This window comes from Sinohyriopsis cumingii, chromosome 11 (genome assembly GCF_028554795.1).
Source record: "Sinohyriopsis cumingii isolate HCF-2022 chromosome 11, ASM2855479v2, whole genome shotgun sequence".
Classification (NCBI taxonomy): domain Eukaryota; kingdom Metazoa; phylum Mollusca; class Bivalvia; order Unionida; family Unionidae; genus Sinohyriopsis; species Sinohyriopsis cumingii.
Window position 1 is genome coordinate 53,976,962 of NC_142971.1, and position 19,393 is coordinate 53,996,354.

The 19,393-nt window shown below is 35.7% G+C and overlaps 1 protein-coding gene across 3 annotated transcripts in view; it reads left to right on the forward strand.

The window, feature by feature from the left end:
- Window positions 1–505: 505 nt before the first annotated feature.
- LOC149788472 (cilia- and flagella-associated protein 54-like) overlaps window positions 506–19,393 on the forward strand; it is a 255,451-nt gene continuing 236,563 nt past the window's right edge. For all 3 annotated transcript variants that reach the window (XM_089974455.1, XM_089974456.1, XM_089974457.1), the window contains exons 1-6: window positions 506–800; window positions 4,994–5,099; window positions 6,830–6,973; window positions 7,587–7,758; window positions 11,299–11,357; window positions 16,942–17,085. In XM_089974455.1, coding sequence (XP_089830581.1) covers window positions 613–800; window positions 4,994–5,099; window positions 6,830–6,973; window positions 7,587–7,758; window positions 11,299–11,357; window positions 16,942–17,085 — 813 coding nt within the window. In that variant the 5' untranslated portion in view covers window positions 506–612. The remainder of the gene's footprint in view (window positions 801–4,993; window positions 5,100–6,829; window positions 6,974–7,586; window positions 7,759–11,298; window positions 11,358–16,941; window positions 17,086–19,393) is intronic.

Here is a 19,393-nt window from a genome sequence, read left to right on the forward strand (position 1 = left end):
ACTTATCATAATCAATTCATTATTGCCACAGGCAGCTAGTCGGAGGAAAATTGCGTACGAAATCAATGCCTGGAGGTGTGTCTAATTTACGTTCGCTGATTGGCTCGTTGATGAGCATGATTGACAAGTGGTGATAGGTCAATTGCTGTTTGGGGTTGATGGCGTGAAATACTTTGTTTAAACTCCATTAATTGCATAGAACAAGATTTATATTGTTAGTCGCACCATTAAACTGGTATGTTTTTATGTGACTCTAAATAAAACTTGTATAAGTCCTCGTCTAGTGAACTTTACTCAGTGGTCAAAAAAGCTGATTCTACAACGGAGATGGACCATATGATACAAAGTGGTGCTCAAGATTGCATCGGAGAGAGTTAAAATAAAACAAGAGTAGCCAGGTAGACTGGTATTTCAATGATACTAATCTATTTTCAATAGATTGTAAAGGATTTAAAACCGGACTAACGGGCACCAGGCAACAAGGTTGTTTAATGGCGGCGTTCGTTCTGTATACACCTTGCCTATAAAGCTGTAAAATCTTATTAAACAAATCAAGAAAGATATTTTTAAAAAAATTGTGCTAGCTTCAGTGAGAAGCTTCAGTGATTCAGTATGGCTTCAATACTAAGAAGCGCGGCAGCAGCGGTTGCCAACAGGGGACATTCGAGTTCATTTTACAACAAAGACAAGGCAAACCCGGTTCTCCAATCACTGAATCAGGAGCTAAAATTGTTCATGGGTTATGTAAAAAAGAGGAGTACACAAGGCGTAAAACCGAGTGATGAAGCCAACTCAAGGCCGTGAGTTTTTAAAGGCGCTTTCATACTAATTTGTTAAACCATTCTTGATATAGTAAAACTCATACAGGTCATGTATTCGCTTTTTCTTATTTTAACTTAACTATAAATTGTTGGTTTAAAATATTATACTAATTTTGTTTAAGCAATGTATATTCAATCCTAATTATTAAATGCTCTGTATATTAACTGTCATCAAGAAACTTCCAGACAAAAAATATCAATTGCAATGGACTTTTACAGTGGCCAGTAGTCCTACAATGTAAACCATTGCATATGTTGTTTTTATTTTCGTGCCATCACTCCCTGAACAAAAATATTGGGTGATGTGTTTTACTTTGTACAACTACAGTGGCCAGGTACTAAACTGGATCAAGAAAAGAGCACATCAAGACTAATCGTCAAAATATTGGGTAGTACAGATTTGTTTATCAACATGCATAGCTTTCATTATGACAAAACAGCATGCGACATTCAATCAGGACTGTGCTGGATCACACCTTTAGGTTGATCTCATCCGAAAATGTCCACATACTTTAACATTGATTATGCCATATGTAGTTATTAGGGCATGTAAATAATGACCTTCCAAAGGAGTATGGATGTATGCATATCCAATTAAAGTTAATAATTGCCATTTAAAGGTCTATAAGATAACATTCTAAAAAAATGACACCCATTACTGAAATAATCAGTGTTGAAGGCATAAATGATCTATATGACATCTATAATAGCACTGAAATAATGTTGATTAACCTCAATAATTTCTTCTGTTCTTCAATTTTTCACTTTGAAAAACATAAGTTGCCAAGAATATATGAATTACTGCTGTGTATGCTTATTTTATCTACCATTGTGTACTATATGATGGTTGTAAAATTATATAAACATGGCAACTGTGCATGTACTAAGGGTGTGACAATATACATACTTACTTGTAAATTGTGGTACTAAGTGCCTGATATGTTCTGTTGTGAAATACTTGTATTAATAATGGTAAACAAGTAACGCTTGAACATCCAGAACTGAATTTTATTGTAATGGATTTGTCTTTTGATATGAATACTTCCAATGTGTTAACACTTATCATATATATGTGCATGTTTTCTGTTTTGTATAGTCTTGTCCAACTCTTTGTCATTGTATATTTAAAATCTTCTGAATGAAAAAATTAAGTATGTTTTTATGTATATCCAATTATTTTTTTTTAAAATTATATCATTGTTTATAATCAGTATAATAGCTCCAATGCAGGGTTGGTGCTGGCTCAATATTTTGTCGCCATTTTCATAATACAGTACTATCTATTTACCTCAACATCCTTGGGACCAAGGTAATATTGTTTACATAAGCAGATGTTTAGATAAGTTGGGGATAGGGAGGCTGAAAATAAATTGAAAATTTGCATAAACGTTAAGTTTTTTAAGAGCTGACCTGTCGTCTGTGTCTAGGATTTACAGAGAGAGAAAAGAAAAACCAATGAAAATTTTTATTAAATGAAGACATCTAGTCTGAAGTACACTTGTATATTGACAACTTACATTTGTGTAATACACTCCACAGTGGGTTAAATAATGTACGTGTATATGAAAAATCCATGAATTTGAGAATTAGATTATATGTTAGAAATTTCATGTAGTAGTCAAATCTGGTTAGAAAACACATCTTACATGTATACAATCACGCATCTATAAAACAAACAGTAGTCCTTGTTTTTCTGTTTAACATAGTCAACAAATACATTTCAGTACAATTCACTCTGATATCCTAACTTGACTGCCATATATATATTGTTTAAAAATATTGGAAACTTAATTTTGATTTTTATGCTGCCATTGGTAGTGATCACATGCATTAAATTTTTTGTTGCAAACAGGAAACTTTTATGGCACAAATATGTTCCAATCACTTTGAAAAATGAAACAATGCTTTTATTTAAATTTGTTGCTGACTGCCTTTGATCAGTGGTCGTCGGTTTGCTTTGATGAAGATGCATGTGTTATTAAAGGTGCTGCTAAAGGCCCTATTTGAAGGACCAAAGAAATGCCCATTTGTTATGGCCATGGCAGCATCAAGTATGGACTGAGACATAATTTTTTTATTATTTGCTTGGTATATATTCAGAATGATCAGTGCTTCAGTGATAATCAGCTTTCTTTGAGGTGTTTGCAAAACTATTTTTTTCTGGTACATTTTAAAACAAATGTTACTGTCGTCTGGTTGATTGTTGTCATTTCCATTCCTGCTTCAGAGGTGGTCGATTGTAGCTACTTGGGTAGCATAACTATCTGGGTTATATTACAGCATACACTGCTAAAGCCAGACATCAGCATAAGCAGATTATGATACAACAATGCACTGTTAGTGTGGTTTGTCAATGTGAACAAAGGATTTGTTTATGGAACAATACATTCCAGTGAGATTTATGTCCAAGTTTGCGGCTTCCTGTCCTGGTGCCTTTGAATTTCTCCAAACTCAAGACTGTGTATACAGTTTTCAACAGCCAGAAATGTTGATGCCATAAAAAATAACTAGATAGTATATTTTGTTGCCAGTAAGGGGAAAAAAATCACAATTTGTGACTTTGGCAAAGCCCAGCTTGATCCCTGCAATGGCAGGTGCAGTTTAATCATAAAATTTAATGTGTTCACCAAATAATAACTAAATTTTAATGTTTTAATGCAACTATTTTCTTCATTTTCACATTTTTTATATTTTAATTTCTGATATAAAGAAAATGGCATGGAAGGAACACAGACAAGACAAAAATATCAGTAAATATTATTCAAAAGATCTAATTGAAAAACGACAGAGTGTGTCTCAAGAAAATTTGTTTGTAAAAAGCTCTTATGACAAGGTTTGTGTGGTGATGGTTGACAACCCCGTTGGAATGGAATAAACATATATTCAAGTCATACCATATGACGTAAAAATCAATTTATGTAGATGGTTATTGTACAAGTTGAAGCCATATCTATCACGACATTACTTAGCTATGTTCAGTCTTGTCCAGATAGGACTGTCAGCAATCCAAGCTTCTAGGTTAAATATGTCTGTTATGTATCCCCATGACATGCCTGATTTTCCCCATAATGCTCTACTTTTTATATTTATATCCAGTCTGCAGAATAGCTAAGGCAGCAGGCTAGACTTAAGTAAACAGGTCACTGAGACTAATTAATAGTTAATCCTTCTCTGATGTGATGGCTTCAAAGAAGCTGTTGTTCTATTGAATGTGTATGTAAGCACATGTGATTATCTGACAAATAAATGATACCCTTTATCATTTTAATGGTTTTTCAAATTGGTGATGATGTGTATATAAAATAATGATCATGTACTTTATCATATTTGTCTATCCTTTGAAAGTAAGTATCTGATGAGTTCATGCAAGGGTCTCTAAGGCATAGGCTGGGGACTCATGAATTACAAGTGAAGAGTCCAGGACACTTCATCCTGAAACTCTGTTGAGAGCCCTGCTACACAACTACAATGTTATTTGGAGAAAAACTTGTGACAGGAATATTTACTTTTTAAGATCAGTTTTGGCTGACCATTTTCCCATTCCAAGTAAACCCACCCAGCACCTTTAAAATTATATTTCCATGTGATGTGTCATTAGTTTGAAACATAATCCAAAGGAAAATGAAAATATTTATATTTCATTATACTTAGATTCACAGGTACAAAGCTGAATCTGTTTGATTTAACACCATTTTATGGTATAAATTATCAAACCTTCCACTTTCTGCCATACTATGTTTATATTGTATAAGTTGTAGCTAGTTGTTTGCATACTTTTATGTTTTCTGTTTTTTAATATGTCTATTTTATTACTTACTTCTGCATGCCTTATTGTTTTTTTTCTTCATTCTTGTTTTTTTTCTTCATTCTGTGAGAATGAATTAAAAGTTGCATGTGGTTTTCTTTATAGTTTATGCTTGTATGCAAAACTGCATAGAGGGACACAAGTTAGATTAGTTTCGTGTAGCAAATTGTCTCCCTCTTTAAATAAAGTCATTATTATTATTATTATTATTATTATTATTATTTGATCCTATTAGCATGATTTATTGATGCAGATTAATAAATTTAAAAGAGATATTGATATTAATAAAGTTTAATGAGATATTGATATATTATATTATAAAACTACTGAGAATATTTTATCATTCAACCTTTCTACTTTGTTATAGGGCAGATACCTTGTTTGAGATATGGAATAGGTATGAACCGTGCCTGCCCAAGATTTACTACCAAGAGAAGCTGCTGGAAATTGGTGATTTTCTTGTTTCAATCCAGGTAAAAATAACAAGAGTGAATACAGTAAATAGAATGTATCTCTTATTTAATCTTTGTTGAATTAAAGAAGAGAAAAATTAATATCCACACAAACTCATTCATATCCTGTGTTTAATATCACATCGCTTTGTGGATGATGATGTCATAAGTTATCTCCAAATATTGTTTGATTCGTTTATCAAAATATCCTTAGGGTAAAAAGATACATAAAGGTTCATTTTATATTATTTGGTCAGCTTGACAAATATGCTTGTTATTCAAGGTTTTGGTACACATTTTGACACAGTTAATCATTTAGTCTGAAGAATATACTATTGATGTATCACCCTAATTTAGTCCAGATATGTTCCATATATATATATATATATATATATATATATATATATATATATATATATATATATATACATATACATGTATATATGTGTGTGTGTGTGTCTTCAAAACTGCTTCATGTCTTAGAATAATTTCTACTGCCAGCCACAGAAAGGTTTTAAGTAAATTAAGAGTTTCATTACACCCATTACATATCATGACTGGTAGAAAGTGAAACAAATGGCAGTAAATGAAATATGAACTTTGTGCAAATAATATGGTCATAGATGAAAACCATTTTGTCTTAATTAGTCCTTTATAACCCTTACTTAGAAAATATTGTATTGATTCTTAGCAAGCATGTATAAACTACTACATTTAGTTAAAAACCATAAAATATGCTTGTAATTGTATTGTAAATATATGCATAATGCATTTCAACTTAGATTATCTTCTCTTGCTGTCTGGTTCATTCTCTATCTCGCTTTCGAGATTTATGTGCACACAGGTATTTATTGTTAGTACTCATTCATTTATTTATTCATTGTTGCATCAATATGAATTATGTATTGTAATGACTTTGTGCTTTTTGCATATGTCATATAAAAAAAATAATGTTCTGTTCTGTTCAAAATGGTTTTTATTTTGGGCAACATGTGATAGGAAAACTTCAGCAGAACATGAAATGACCTTCATGGTCATCAGTGGCAGGTTTCATTGATTACCCAATGAGAAATGATGGCAGATGTCTCAGGAGATCAACTGCTTACATACCAACTTTTCATATGTACACATTTATTCTAATTAGTGGAAGACAAATAGCTATCTACTGCTAGTTTTCCATGATGGCTACTAAATTTGATTTTAAGAACCTTTTTTGGATACGTATTTTCCTTTGTCCATTTTAAATAAGCAATGTGTTGTGACCACAAGCAAAATTAGGATTATTTGACATCATTTTGGCTCCTGCTGGAAATTTGTTAGATGTGCCCAATAGGTGTAGTGTGCAAAACATGTCACTATCAGATGCAGAATTATGCTGTCATCTGATGCACACCATTAATATACAAATCTTTTAAAATTTCCATTGTTTGAGATGGAAGCCAGAATTTTGGATTGCATATTTCTTTGTCATATTCATAACCTAACCTAATGTAATTATCAATGAATAATCAAATTGATGTATGTAAAAAATAATTTGTTTTGCTTGAAAACCTTAAAAATTAACAACAAAGACATTTTACATGAAGTAATTATAAGATCAATAGACAAATACAAATTCCAGAATATGTATGAAAATTCCAGATGTTATGAGCCAGGTAGTTATCATGTGTGTGGGCATGGGGAAGGGGAGTGAGAGACAGAGAGAAAATATCATTGAATTGATAAGACATGTTTTATTAATGTGATTTCAGGAATATAGGTTGGCACTGTGGCAGTGCTATGATCGGTACCTAATGCACTTCGGTAACTTTAATGTGGATGAGATTACAGATGTTGACAGCTTCAAAAGGGTCTTCTTTCCAAGTGGATTTGATGGAGACAGTGCTGGACTTACTGTAAGTACACATATATGTGGTTTTCTCTGATGCGACTTTAACATGTTAGAACTTAGTAACAAGTAATAGATAATGATTTATTGGCATTGTATACCAGTGAATCAGTCAAGTCCACTTAATGTATACATTTAATTAAAGAGAAAAACATCACTTAAAGTTTTACTTTATACCAGATTCCTTTATTCTAAATATAAACCATGTTTGAAAAACATGCTACATTTTATTTGTTTTACTCCATTTATCAGCTTCAGTTTTTAATGAAATTTTGTTTGGATGACAGACATACAGCTTAAAACACAGAAGTTTCTGATACCCTCCAAAGAGTACATTCTTTTGAAAGAAGGCGTGTGAGTATAAGTAATTTAACCCCTTAAAGATAAGAGTACAAGTACTTTAATTAGATTTTCAAAACTTCTCAATTATTAAATAATTGAGTATAGTTTTGTTTACCCCATGTTTTAGGAGTTTGGACCATTCATTCTTCAGCCATCATGTAAGGTAAAATGTATTTTCTGCTCAAAAGAAATAACAGTTTTGTTATTGCAACTCCTTTTTGAATTGAAACATGAAACAATGTATATAGAAAATCATACTTTTTTCTTTTTAATCAAAGTTCAGGGCATTAATGGGGAAGTGCATCAGCACATATGAAGTTAACCGAGTCCAGGATCCCAAGCTTCAGAACAAGGAGTCTTCAACTCGATGTGTCCAAATTTTGTCCTTTCTTCGTCTTATTATGCAGATAGTTTTACCCAAAGAGAACCTGTGCTGGCTTGTCTACAATGGTATATATGATACATTTAGTTAGATAACTCATTTAATTGTTGTACATAGTTTTAATTACAGAGTGCTGGAGTCTTTAGTATATGAACTGTTTGTTTTAACTTAATTTTAAAGTGAATGAAATTCACCCTTTTAGTTATTGATTAGATAAGACTGATTTTGTGCTGAATGATTCTATTTACTTAGTCATGGCAGAGGAGATACTAACTGGAAGTTTTTAAGCAGTTGCATGGCTTAACTAAATGAAGAAGGCATGAGTGTGTATGTATGTGTGTGTGATTTGGATTTTCAATGTAGCTTTATCAAATGTTCAGTCATATCACTATGATGCCTGCAGTGTGGAGTTTATAGTGATGTCTAGGACAAGAGCATCATGCCACAGACATGTAACATGATGTCCCACCCAGTCACATTATCCTGACACCAGGCCAACCAGTCCTAACACTAACCTCTTAATGCTGAGTGCCTAGCGAGGTAACTGTTAGTACCATTTTTAAAACTCTTTGGTATGACTTGGCCTGCAGCCTCCCACTTTTGAGGCAGATACTTTAACCACTAGGCCGCTAGTGTGGTCTACAAAGTAAGCAGGAAAAGATTGCTTTGGTTTGATGGTTAATATAAAATTCTATTAGAGCAGTGTGTTTGTGATTAGTAAACTCAGACCATGAATATTTAGAGGTATTTTTGTCCATCGAATCTTAGGGAGATTAAAGGAGACCAGAAACCAATGGAAATATAGAATAATAATAAAAGTACTATATCAGAAAACCTTACTCTAAAGTATCATCTGCGACCGTAATGCCAATATTTAAATATTGGCCTATCTTCTAGGAGCTGAATTTCCGTGACCTCGTATGCAAAATTTCCGCACCTATTCGGTTACTTTCGGGATGTGACGTCATAGTAGCGACTCCAGCAGCACAAGTGGAAGTTGCCAGAGTAAAAGACAATACCGTTTTGCGTTGCTTACGGGTGTAATAGAACATTGTGAAAAGCCTGTGGACGTAAAAAAAAATTCTTTTCCGAAAAATAAAGGCATAATGAAAGAATGGGTACATTATTACAAACGAGTTGATTTCAAAGCAACACCATACAGCACTATGTGCTCGTTACATTTCTCAAAGGAATGTTATGAGAGGGATCATGAAAAAATGGCAGCTCAAAGATACGCAAATGCTAGGCCTAGACTAAAAGTTGGCACTGTTCCAGACATACCTTTGGACATTTTAAATCCTGGGAAAAGTCTTAAACCTGTGAGTTATGAAAATAGGCAGAAGGAGGAGTAAGTAACCACAAAATGTAACAATCAATTCACATATCTTTTATCTAAAACAGCAGTGATAAAAACAAATCTGATAGCCCGACACCCTGGGCCCCTTCTGGTTTTAGTTCCGGCCCATCCTGTATTCAAAGTGAGATGCCCGTCAGGCTTGTCGAAACAAAAATTGTTTGCCTGAGGAAACTTTGATCGCGCTGGTGAAATGAGTAAATGTATTTTCAAGATGTTGACATACATGCCTTAACACGGCACAATCTAAATCAAATCACTATTGTCCAAGGTGAAATTTAGATCTGATTTTAATCAAATGGATGCTCTGCTAAAAATAAGATTCTAAACCTGTCGTGTTTCGAGAAAACACAATTTTCAGTAATCTTATAAAAAATAAAAATTAAAAAAAATGCATTGTATACATGTAGTATGCATAAACGGTAATCTGTAATAATTGGAACTGATATAAAACTATTCCTTGGGCAGTTTAAAAAGCAGCGATTAAAAGAAAAGAGGTCAAAGTTTCACATTAACTGTCTGACAATAGAACTGGGGGGGGGACTATTGACCCCCCTCCCCTTACCCCAATGTGCGACCGCCCATTTGACATGCCTTTTCTCCCTGTGATACGCCTTATTATTCCCCCATGACAAGCCGCCTTTTGCATTTTCTGGTCAGTTCTGGCTAAATTGCAAAATAGCTAAAGTTTTGATTTAAGTACGCAAACAATAAAGCCGGTGTGACTAATGAACATAATCCTTATCCTTGCATTGATCTTGTGAAATGGACTGCCCTTCGGACATTCTTCAAAGAAACTATGTTCGACAATGTGTGTATGTGTAAGCACCAGCAATTGATTACCAAATAAACGATGCCTATTTTGTTGTTACTTATGATGCCATGGACTTCATTTTAACAGTTTAAATCTGCAGTCACAAGTTACCGTACATGTGGCAACTGTTTTTCTCAAGTTTTATGCTCCACCTTATTTCCTTAGGTTTAAGTCTTAATGCATGTAACACTGTTTGCTGAATAAAATATTTATTCAGAATTAGTTCTTTAGGGCCACATATACTGCATGGTATATTTTGTTTTATTCCTTGTAATTTAATCATGGTAATTCAACTTTTCATATACGGTAGAGGAATGTCAGGTGTTAACTGGCAGAGTTTCTTTGGCGGAAATGGAGATGCAATTTTGTTTGCAGAGAAAATTTCAGAGTGATCATTCATTTAAGCTAATTGGTGACAATTTTATTCTTTTAATTTTTTTTTACTATAGTACTGTTGTAGTTGTTTAAAAACATCTGAAATTTACTTGAATAATGTTTAATCTTCACGTTCTATTTACTGAAGAAGTTAAAAAGAAGAAAAAAACTGTTGTATGATATTATTTCGTCCAGTGCAGGGTTTAGACGTGTGTGTGTGTGATTTGAATTTTTAATGTAGCTTTAACAATTTTTCAGTCATATCACTATGATGTCTGTAGTGTGGCAGTTTAGACTGTGGATTGCATACGTTATATCTATTTATAAATGGTTTGGGGTTGGGGTTTTTTCTTCTGACAAATGAAAATTGACAGACATAATGTAATAATCGGGACTTCGCTGCGCAAAATTGAGAGATATTACGAGATTGGGAGGTAGATGAGGAAATACCCCCAAAATAGAGAGGTTTTTCTCCCGGCTTGAGAGTTGACAGGTATGAACTGTCCAGGCTTGTGGAATTTCATTCAGGACTTTAGTTTATTTAAGTCATCAGCCCGGGGCCTGTGCCTAACAAATTTCTTTTAGCACTTACCAGTACAGTACATAAACTATTATATCAGACTGCAGATTCAACTTTTGAATGTGCAACCCAATTGTGGTCTCCTCCTGTCTGCCTCGCTCGCCAATGTTTATGTTTGTATTCGAGGACTGGCTAGTATAGCGTCACGGTACCACGTGATCTGTCGTCTCATCAAAACTCTGAAAAACTCGGCAATTTATGGAATCGTGGTATCTTCCACGCAATATAATCACTACCCGCTTACGATATTTAATTTATAAACATTGCAGTCGAATTAAAATCTGTAGAGAATTACATACATAAAAGGAAAATTTTGATTTCTAGTCTCCTTTAATATCACATAATCCATCCATGCCACCAGTATCCTTAATACTTTTATTTTTTCAAGGCAAGATAGAATGTATAAACATGTTCTGGGTAGGCTATTATTTATAAAATCGTTGTCTTTTTGTTTTCTTTATGACACTGTTTCTTTGTTTTTGTAGGTACTATTCATATCTACAGTATTTCCAGGTATCTCATGTCCCTGGGGTATTCAGCCAAGGTTAGTACGCTGTTCATTTACATTGCATTATGATGCAGGATTTAGTGTGTTAATCATCATACTTTGTATAATGATGGAATCAGACGAATTAGCCTTTAACTGACTCTTTTATATTTTATTATCAGCATAGATATGTCTATTTCATTTGTGTACTTTTTTAAGCAAGACATGGCTCCCATTGCTTAACAGGTGTGAGGCTGCTAATTCCAATTTTTGTGTTGTTTTTCACAACATATGTGTTTGTTGACAATATTCATCTACATGAGAGATGTCATCAAACATTGGCTGCTCTGTTGGAACATGTTTCTTCATTTTTGTTTTGGAAAAAGAACAATTAGACTTTTTCTCTGGCATTTTGTCTAACTAATACTACCACCATCTTTTGGAAGATGATGACTGTTTGGATGTGGAAGCAAACCCTCCCATCTGCTATTGCAACTTATCAGAGGTAATAATATGGGTTGATTCATTTGCTCAACTGATTGGAAATGATGGCGACCCTCTGCTGGAGTCCAGTCTACAAAATCCCAAAACCAATGATTCTGCACGAGAGTGCATCAGTACTCTTGTCCAGCTCTTCTACACATACATTTGTCAGGAGAAATTATACTTCAAACAAAAAGAGAAAACTGAGAACCAGTTACAGAATGCCCAAAAGCGAAGTGTTTGCTACTACCGTCCCAATCAGTTTTACTTCTATAGAAGCAAGAAAACTTCTTTCCAAATATGTGAAATTAAAAAAGGTGTCTGACTACTTCTAAGAGTGTGACCTTAAAGGAAAAATAGCTAGAGGATTAGAAATTATTTTATGCCTGAGATTCACTAATACTCATGAGTTTGTCAATGCTTAGAACACCATCCTCCGAGAAGCCAAAAAACTAAGAGGACACTGTACCACACACAATATCATCTATTTACTCACCTGCATGAAATATATGCAGGTGGGACTATATGGGAATTCCAAGAGAGAATAGCAGAGCAATTGAAGGATATCTGTAATCATAAAGATTCCCTAGTGTCTAAGCATTTTGATTTATCTGACCACAACATAGACTGTGTTAAATATCAGATAATAGAAATTATTAAATTTGATCCAGAGCTCTCCAGTAGCACTGTTTGTAGGAAAGATAGAGAACATTTGTTGGAAATACCAGTTACATGCTATACAGCCATTAGGGATTAACATCTTCTTCTAAATGGGTTTACATGCATTTTTAACTACCACCATCTTTTGTTTTGAACATGACATTGTCATGTTATATTTGCCAGTCACCCTGTTTATGTTATGATAGACCCTTATTAACTGCATTCAATAAAATCTTGGCACTCCATACTGCATTGTCCATGAGATTTAATAACCTGGGATTATATTGCTCTTTACTTGTATGTAAACAGCAGTGAAAAAAGAAATGTTGTTTCAAAGCCTGCTAGCATAGAATAGGAAGCAAAATTCAAGTTACCTCCATTTTGCCCTTTGGTTCCCCACAATTTGAAAACTCAACTGTAAATTTGGAAAACTTAATTCAAATTCCTCTTAAATTGTCAATCATGAAGTCTGATAAAGGACAGTGCAGTGCATTATTCACCCAATCAATAGGATCACTGGAAAGGTGCACAGAAATGGATAACTTTATCAATGGTCAGGATATTGACATCTTTTTCCAACCAGAATCAAGGCTAAAAGTCAAGCAATGAGCCAAAGTGTGTGGATCTGTCAGCCTCTGGTTACTCCATCAAGTCATTCCCATGCTACTAAAACAGAGATAGAATTGCTGTGATCGCAATCAACTCCATAATTCACCATCTTTATTACACTACAAGTTTCAATTTCGAACACACATTGTTCTAACTGTCCAACCTCACACACAATGGAACAGAAGTCAATCCATTTTGTCTACATCTATTGCCGCGTCCTACTTGAAAAAACAAGCCACCTGAATCTCTCTTTTGGGAGCAGTTTACTTAACCTCATGGGGTATGGAAAATCAATAGTTGCCAACCTGACCATTCATAGAGATATCAGCTTTCACATTAACTGACCTGGAAATCCATACACATCAGCTACATGGGATGAATTGCCTGTAGATCTTAGAAACAAGGACACTGTGAGCTCATTCAAGCTACATGGGATGAATTGCCTGTAGATTTTAATCACAAGGACCGTGAGCTCATTCAGGCTATAGAGCCCTGAGTGGCCGAATGGTCTGAAGTGATCTCCGTTATGGATCACTGCCATCTCACCTCTGTCTGCATGGATTCAAGTCTCAGATTCAGCCAATGTGGGTATGTGAGAAAGCTTGCCAGTAGCTTCTCGTGAGTCAGTGGTTCTTTCCGGGATTTTCCTGGGTTCTTTCTCCACCATAATTACTGGCTGCCATGTATAGCCTCTTGTGTGCTGAAAAATGGCATTAAACCACACAACAACAACAACAACATTCAAACTACATGGGATGAATTGCCTGTAGATCTTAGACACAAGGACACTGTGAGATCATTCGAACTACATGGGATGAATTACCTGTAGATCTTAGAAACAAGGACACTGTGAGATCATTCAAACTATATGGGATGAATTTCCTGTAGATCTTAGACACAAGGACACTGTGAGATCATTCAAGCTACATGGGATGAATTTCTTGTAGATCTTAGACACAAGGACACTGTGAGATCATTCGAGCTACATGGGATGAATTACGTGTAAATCTTAGACACAAGGACACTGAGATCATTCAAGCTACATGGGATGAATTTCCTGTAGATCTTAGACACAAGGACACTGTGAGATCATTCGAGCTACATGGGATGAATTACCTGTAGATCTTAGAAACAAGGACACTGTGAGATCATTCAAGCTACATGGGATGAATTACCTGTAGATCTTAGACACAAGGACACTGAGATCATTTGAGCTACATGGGATGAATTACCTGTAGATCTTAGAAACAAGGACACTGTGAGATCATTTAAGCTACATGGGATGAATTTCCTGTAGATCTTAGACACAAGGACACTGTGAGATCATTCAAGCTACATGGGATGAATTTCTTGTAGAACTTAGACACAAGGACACTGTGAGATCATTCGAGCTACATGGGATGAATTACGTGTAAATCTTAGACACAAGGACACTGAGATCATTCAAGCTACATGGGATGAATTTCCTGTAGATCTTAGACACAAGGACGCTGTGAGATCATTCGAGCTACATGGGATGAATTACCTGTAGATCTTAGACACAAGGACACTTTGAGATCATTCGAGCTACATGGGATGAATTACGTGTAAATCTTAGGCACAAGGACACTGTGAGATCATTCAAGCTACATGGGATGAATTACCTGTAGATCTTAGACACAAGGACACTGAGATCATTTGAGCTACATGGGATGAATTTCCTGTAGATCTTAGAAACAAGGACACTGTGAGATCATTCAAGCTACATGGGATGAATTTCCTGTAGATCTTAGACACAAGGGCACTGTGAGATCATTTGAGCTACATGGGATGAATTACGTATAAATCTTAGACACAAGGACACTGAGATCATTCAAGCTACATGGGATGAATTTCCTGTAGATCTTAGACACAAGGACACTGTGAGATCATTCGAGCTACATGGGATGAATTACCTGTAGATCTTAGAAACAAGGACACTGTGAGATCATTCAAGCTACATGGGATGAATTACCTGTAGATCTTAGAAACAAGGACACTGTGAGATCATTCAAGCTACATGGGATGAATTTCCTGTAGATCTTAGACACAAGGACACTGTGAGATCATTCAAGCTACATGGGATGAATTTCCTGTAGATCTTAGACACAAGGACACTGTGAGATCATTCGAGCTACATGGGATGAATTACGTGTAAATCTTAGGCACAAGGACACTGTGAGATCATTCAAGCTACATGGGATGAATTACCTGTAGATCTTAGACACAAGGACACTGTGAGATCATTCGAGCTACATGGGATGAATTACCTGTAGATCTTAGAAACAAGGACACTGTGAGATCATTCAAGCTACATGGGATGAATTTCCTGTAGATCTTAGACACAAGGACACTGTGAGATCATTCAAGCTACATGGGATGAATTTCCTGTAGATCTTAGACACAAGGATACTGTGAGATCATTCGAGCTACATGGGATGAATTACGTGTAAATCTTAGGCACAAGGACACTGTGAGATCATTCAAGCTACATGGGATGAATTACCTGTAGATCTTAGACACAAGGACACTGTGAGATCATTCGAGCTACATGGGATGAATTACCTGTAGATCTTAGAAACAAGGACACTGTGAGATCATTCAAGCTACATGGGATGAATTTCCTGTAGATCTTAGACACAAGGACACTGTGAGATCATTCAAGCTACATGGGATGAATTTCTTGTAGATCTTAGACACAAGGACATTGCGAGATCATTCGAGCTACTTGGGATGAATTACGTGTAAATCTTAGAAACAAGGACACTGTGAGATCATTCAAGCTACATGGGATGAATTTCTTGTAGATCTTAGACACAAGGACACTGTGAGATCATTCGAGCTACATGGGATGAATTACGTGTAAATCTTAGAAACAAGGACACTGTGAGATCATTCAAGCTACGTGGGATGAATTTTCTGTAGATCTTAGACACAAGGACACTGTGAGATCATTCAAGCTACATGGGATGAATTTCTTGTAGATCTTAGACACAAGGACACTGAGCTCATTCAAGAGTGCTCTTAACACAAACCTATTTCAACTACAAGAACAGACTTGAAGACTTAATAATGTTTACTTCCTTAAATATTGTCAGCATGTTTTTGTTTAATTTCGTAGTGGTGCTTTTTTGTTATCTTGTCATTGTATATGTTTTTATGTGTTATCTAATGTTGTAAAACTCTTAGAGCTTAAAAAGATTAGGGGCTGTACTAAATCCAAATTATTATTATTATTATTTTTATTTCTATTGTACAAGGTTTTTTTCTTGGATGAGTTGGACTAAGGAAACTTCATGAATCTCAGTTTCACTGAAAATATATAACCTGTGTTCTATCTCAGGCTTTATAATCAATAATCTCTTTTTATTATTATTTTTTACTAAAAATTAAAATGTGCTCTTTTACAAGAGTATTACATTAAGTGCATTCATTTCATGAAGAAAGAATGGTGACCTTTTTTATATGGGATTTGGTGCTAAACAAGGCAACCAGTTAGAGTTGTTCCTGGAATAACCTGAAATAAAAACACTGTAAGGGAAGGCATCGTTAAAATATACATTAATTAAGCTTTTGTTTTTTGTATTTTATTCAGTGGACAGAAAAAACTGTGAGGAAAGCACAAGTCTTTGAGAAATTATGAAAATTTAAAAGACTATTTGTCAAAATTGTACATGTTGGTGCTTGGAAAATGCTTCATAACTACCATCTCCTGTATATTTTATTTAAAGTTTAGTCTTATCAATGTGGCCTTTCTTAAGAGAAGACTTTTGCAAAATGAGGTTGAGGGCAGTAGGCTGCTTTTGTCAAGCTTGTAGTTAAAATAATACAGCTTTATAGATTCATTACATAATCTTGGCTTTCTTTCCAGGTGTTGGAGTACTTGCTGTGGGCCAGCATGTGTATGGAGACTTCAGTACCTCTCCTTGCAGTGAAGTATCTAAGCTGGAGGGTCACTCTGTACACAGCTGTATGTCAGTGTTACTATGACTGCAGGGCTGCAGAGGAAGCGGAGGTCATTGCTAATTTTATATTTTATTGCAGTTTATCAGATGCACATTGATCAGAAGGTCACATGCTATCGATATATAGTAGTACAATTTAAGTGGTGTAACAGTAGAAAGGTTGTGTATTTCCAGTTTAATGTTTATTTTATGCATTTAAATAGGTATCCTTTGATTTTTGTCTGTAGTTATTTGCGTTTATTCCTGTTGTACTATTTCTTTATTTCTCTCTTTCTTTCTCCTGTTAAGATTTTTTTAATGAATAACTGAAATAGTAATCTATGCAGTGGTCTTAATTGGGAGCTAAGTACTTTGTTTTCAAAAACTGTTGGCATTAGTGACATTATTTCTGAGACACTATTCCATGGTTTCCTGAAGATGATTACTACAGATATTTGACTTCTGTTCATTTATTTGTGTGTGTGTTGGAGGGGGAGAGGGAGAAGCCACATGACTGTCTATACAGATACAAATTTAGTGTCAGTGTGTTGAAGGGGGAGAGGGAGAAGCCACATGACTGTCTATACAGATACAAATTTAGTGTCAGTGTGTTGAAGGGGGAGAGGGAGAAGCCACATGACTGTCTATACAGATACAAATTTAGTGTGACTGTGTTGGAGGGGGATAGGGTGAAACCAGTTGAATGTCCATGATTCGGAGGTGTAGAGAAATATGGAGATCACCAGTGAGTGCATAAGTCTGACCTTTGAACTGAGCACAATGTTCTTGTCATTCCAGATGGGCTTCAGTTTTGTCAGGGCTGCTGTTGTCTGTACAATCCTTCATCTGTTACAGTTGCCTCCAAATACATGAGTCTGTGGACTATTTCTAGCTTTGTATCTTCGACCGTGATGTCAATGCTGATTCCCTTGGTGTTGTTGGTCATCATTTTGGTCTTGTTTGCACTGATTTCCATGCTGTAGGCTACAGAAGTTTTGTTGAGACTCTCTACTAAGCTAGTAAATTCTTGCTCATTTTCTGCTAGTCCATCAGTGTTGTTCTGCCTCCAGTGCTGACTGTCCCTTCATGCTTTACAAGCACATCAGTCATGATTCTTTCCAGAAAGATGTTGAATAGTGTGGTAGAGAGCAGACAACCTTGTCTGACTCTGACTGTCATTCTGAATCAGTCCCCTATGTTGCCTATGAAGTATACTGCACAGGTGGCCTTGTCATAGAGGTGCTCTATTACTGTGATGAGGTTGGCATTGGTGTTGTAAGTGTCATGGTCGCCCACAGGCTTCATGCCCTACCCTGTCGGATGCCTTCATGAAATCCACTTCTTCACATATGATAGGATAGTTATCGTTGTTAGTTAAGGGATGTTAAGTACCTATGGAACTATTGTGGCTCAGTGGTTGTAATGTTCTGTGCAGTACTCTGTCCGTCTTTTCAGAATATTTTTTTCTTCTGTGAGGCAGTTTCTGGCTTTGTCCTGTAAGGAGGTAGCCCGCCATTGTTTTGTGCTTGTTAGAATTTGGACCAGTTGGTATGCTTTCCTGCTGTCATTCCTTTTACAGTTTTCCTCAATGCCTTTGGACTGTTCTTCTGTCCAGTTCTCTTTTGCGTTTTTCATGCCTTTCTTGACTTCCTGATTGAATGCCTTGTACTGCTCTGCCCCTTCTGTATCATTGTTTTTCTTCTTCAGTTCCCTCCTCTAGTCACACAGGTTTGGAACCTCAGCTGTTACCCAGGGCTTCTTGACTGGGCAATATCTACCACGGATCTCACTGACTGTTTTGGTTGTTGCTGTATTGAAAGTGGTGTTCAATGTGTCCATGTAGGTATTTGCAGCATCGAGGATGGTGAGCGGTGCAGATTTCCCACCAGTCATTTCCTGGACGGCTTCTGCTGCTTTGGGATCCTTCAGTTTCTCGAGGTCAAACTTTATTCTTGTGTGGCTCTTTTTCTTGACCTTCTTTAAATGTAGCCCAAAGATCATCATCACCAGATCACGGTCATGTCCTCTGTCCGCTCCAGTATAGCTTCCAGTCTTGGCGATGTTTGCACTTGATTGTACATGCCTCTTCACCATGATGTAGTCAATCTGACTGTGATCTGCCAGTCTCCATCTGGCTCATCACCATCCACCTCAGGGCAACTTCATTCAACATCACCATAATACAGGCATATGCCCCAACATCAGACTATGATGATGCAGTATGGAAGATTTCTATGACCAGCTACAAGAAGTTGTGGATAAAACACAGAAGAAAGACATTCTGGTTGTGCAAGGCTATTGGAATGCCAAGATAGGCATGGATGCATGCATGAACTGGAAAGGAACATGTGGGCACTGCTGCAATGCACAGACGAATGA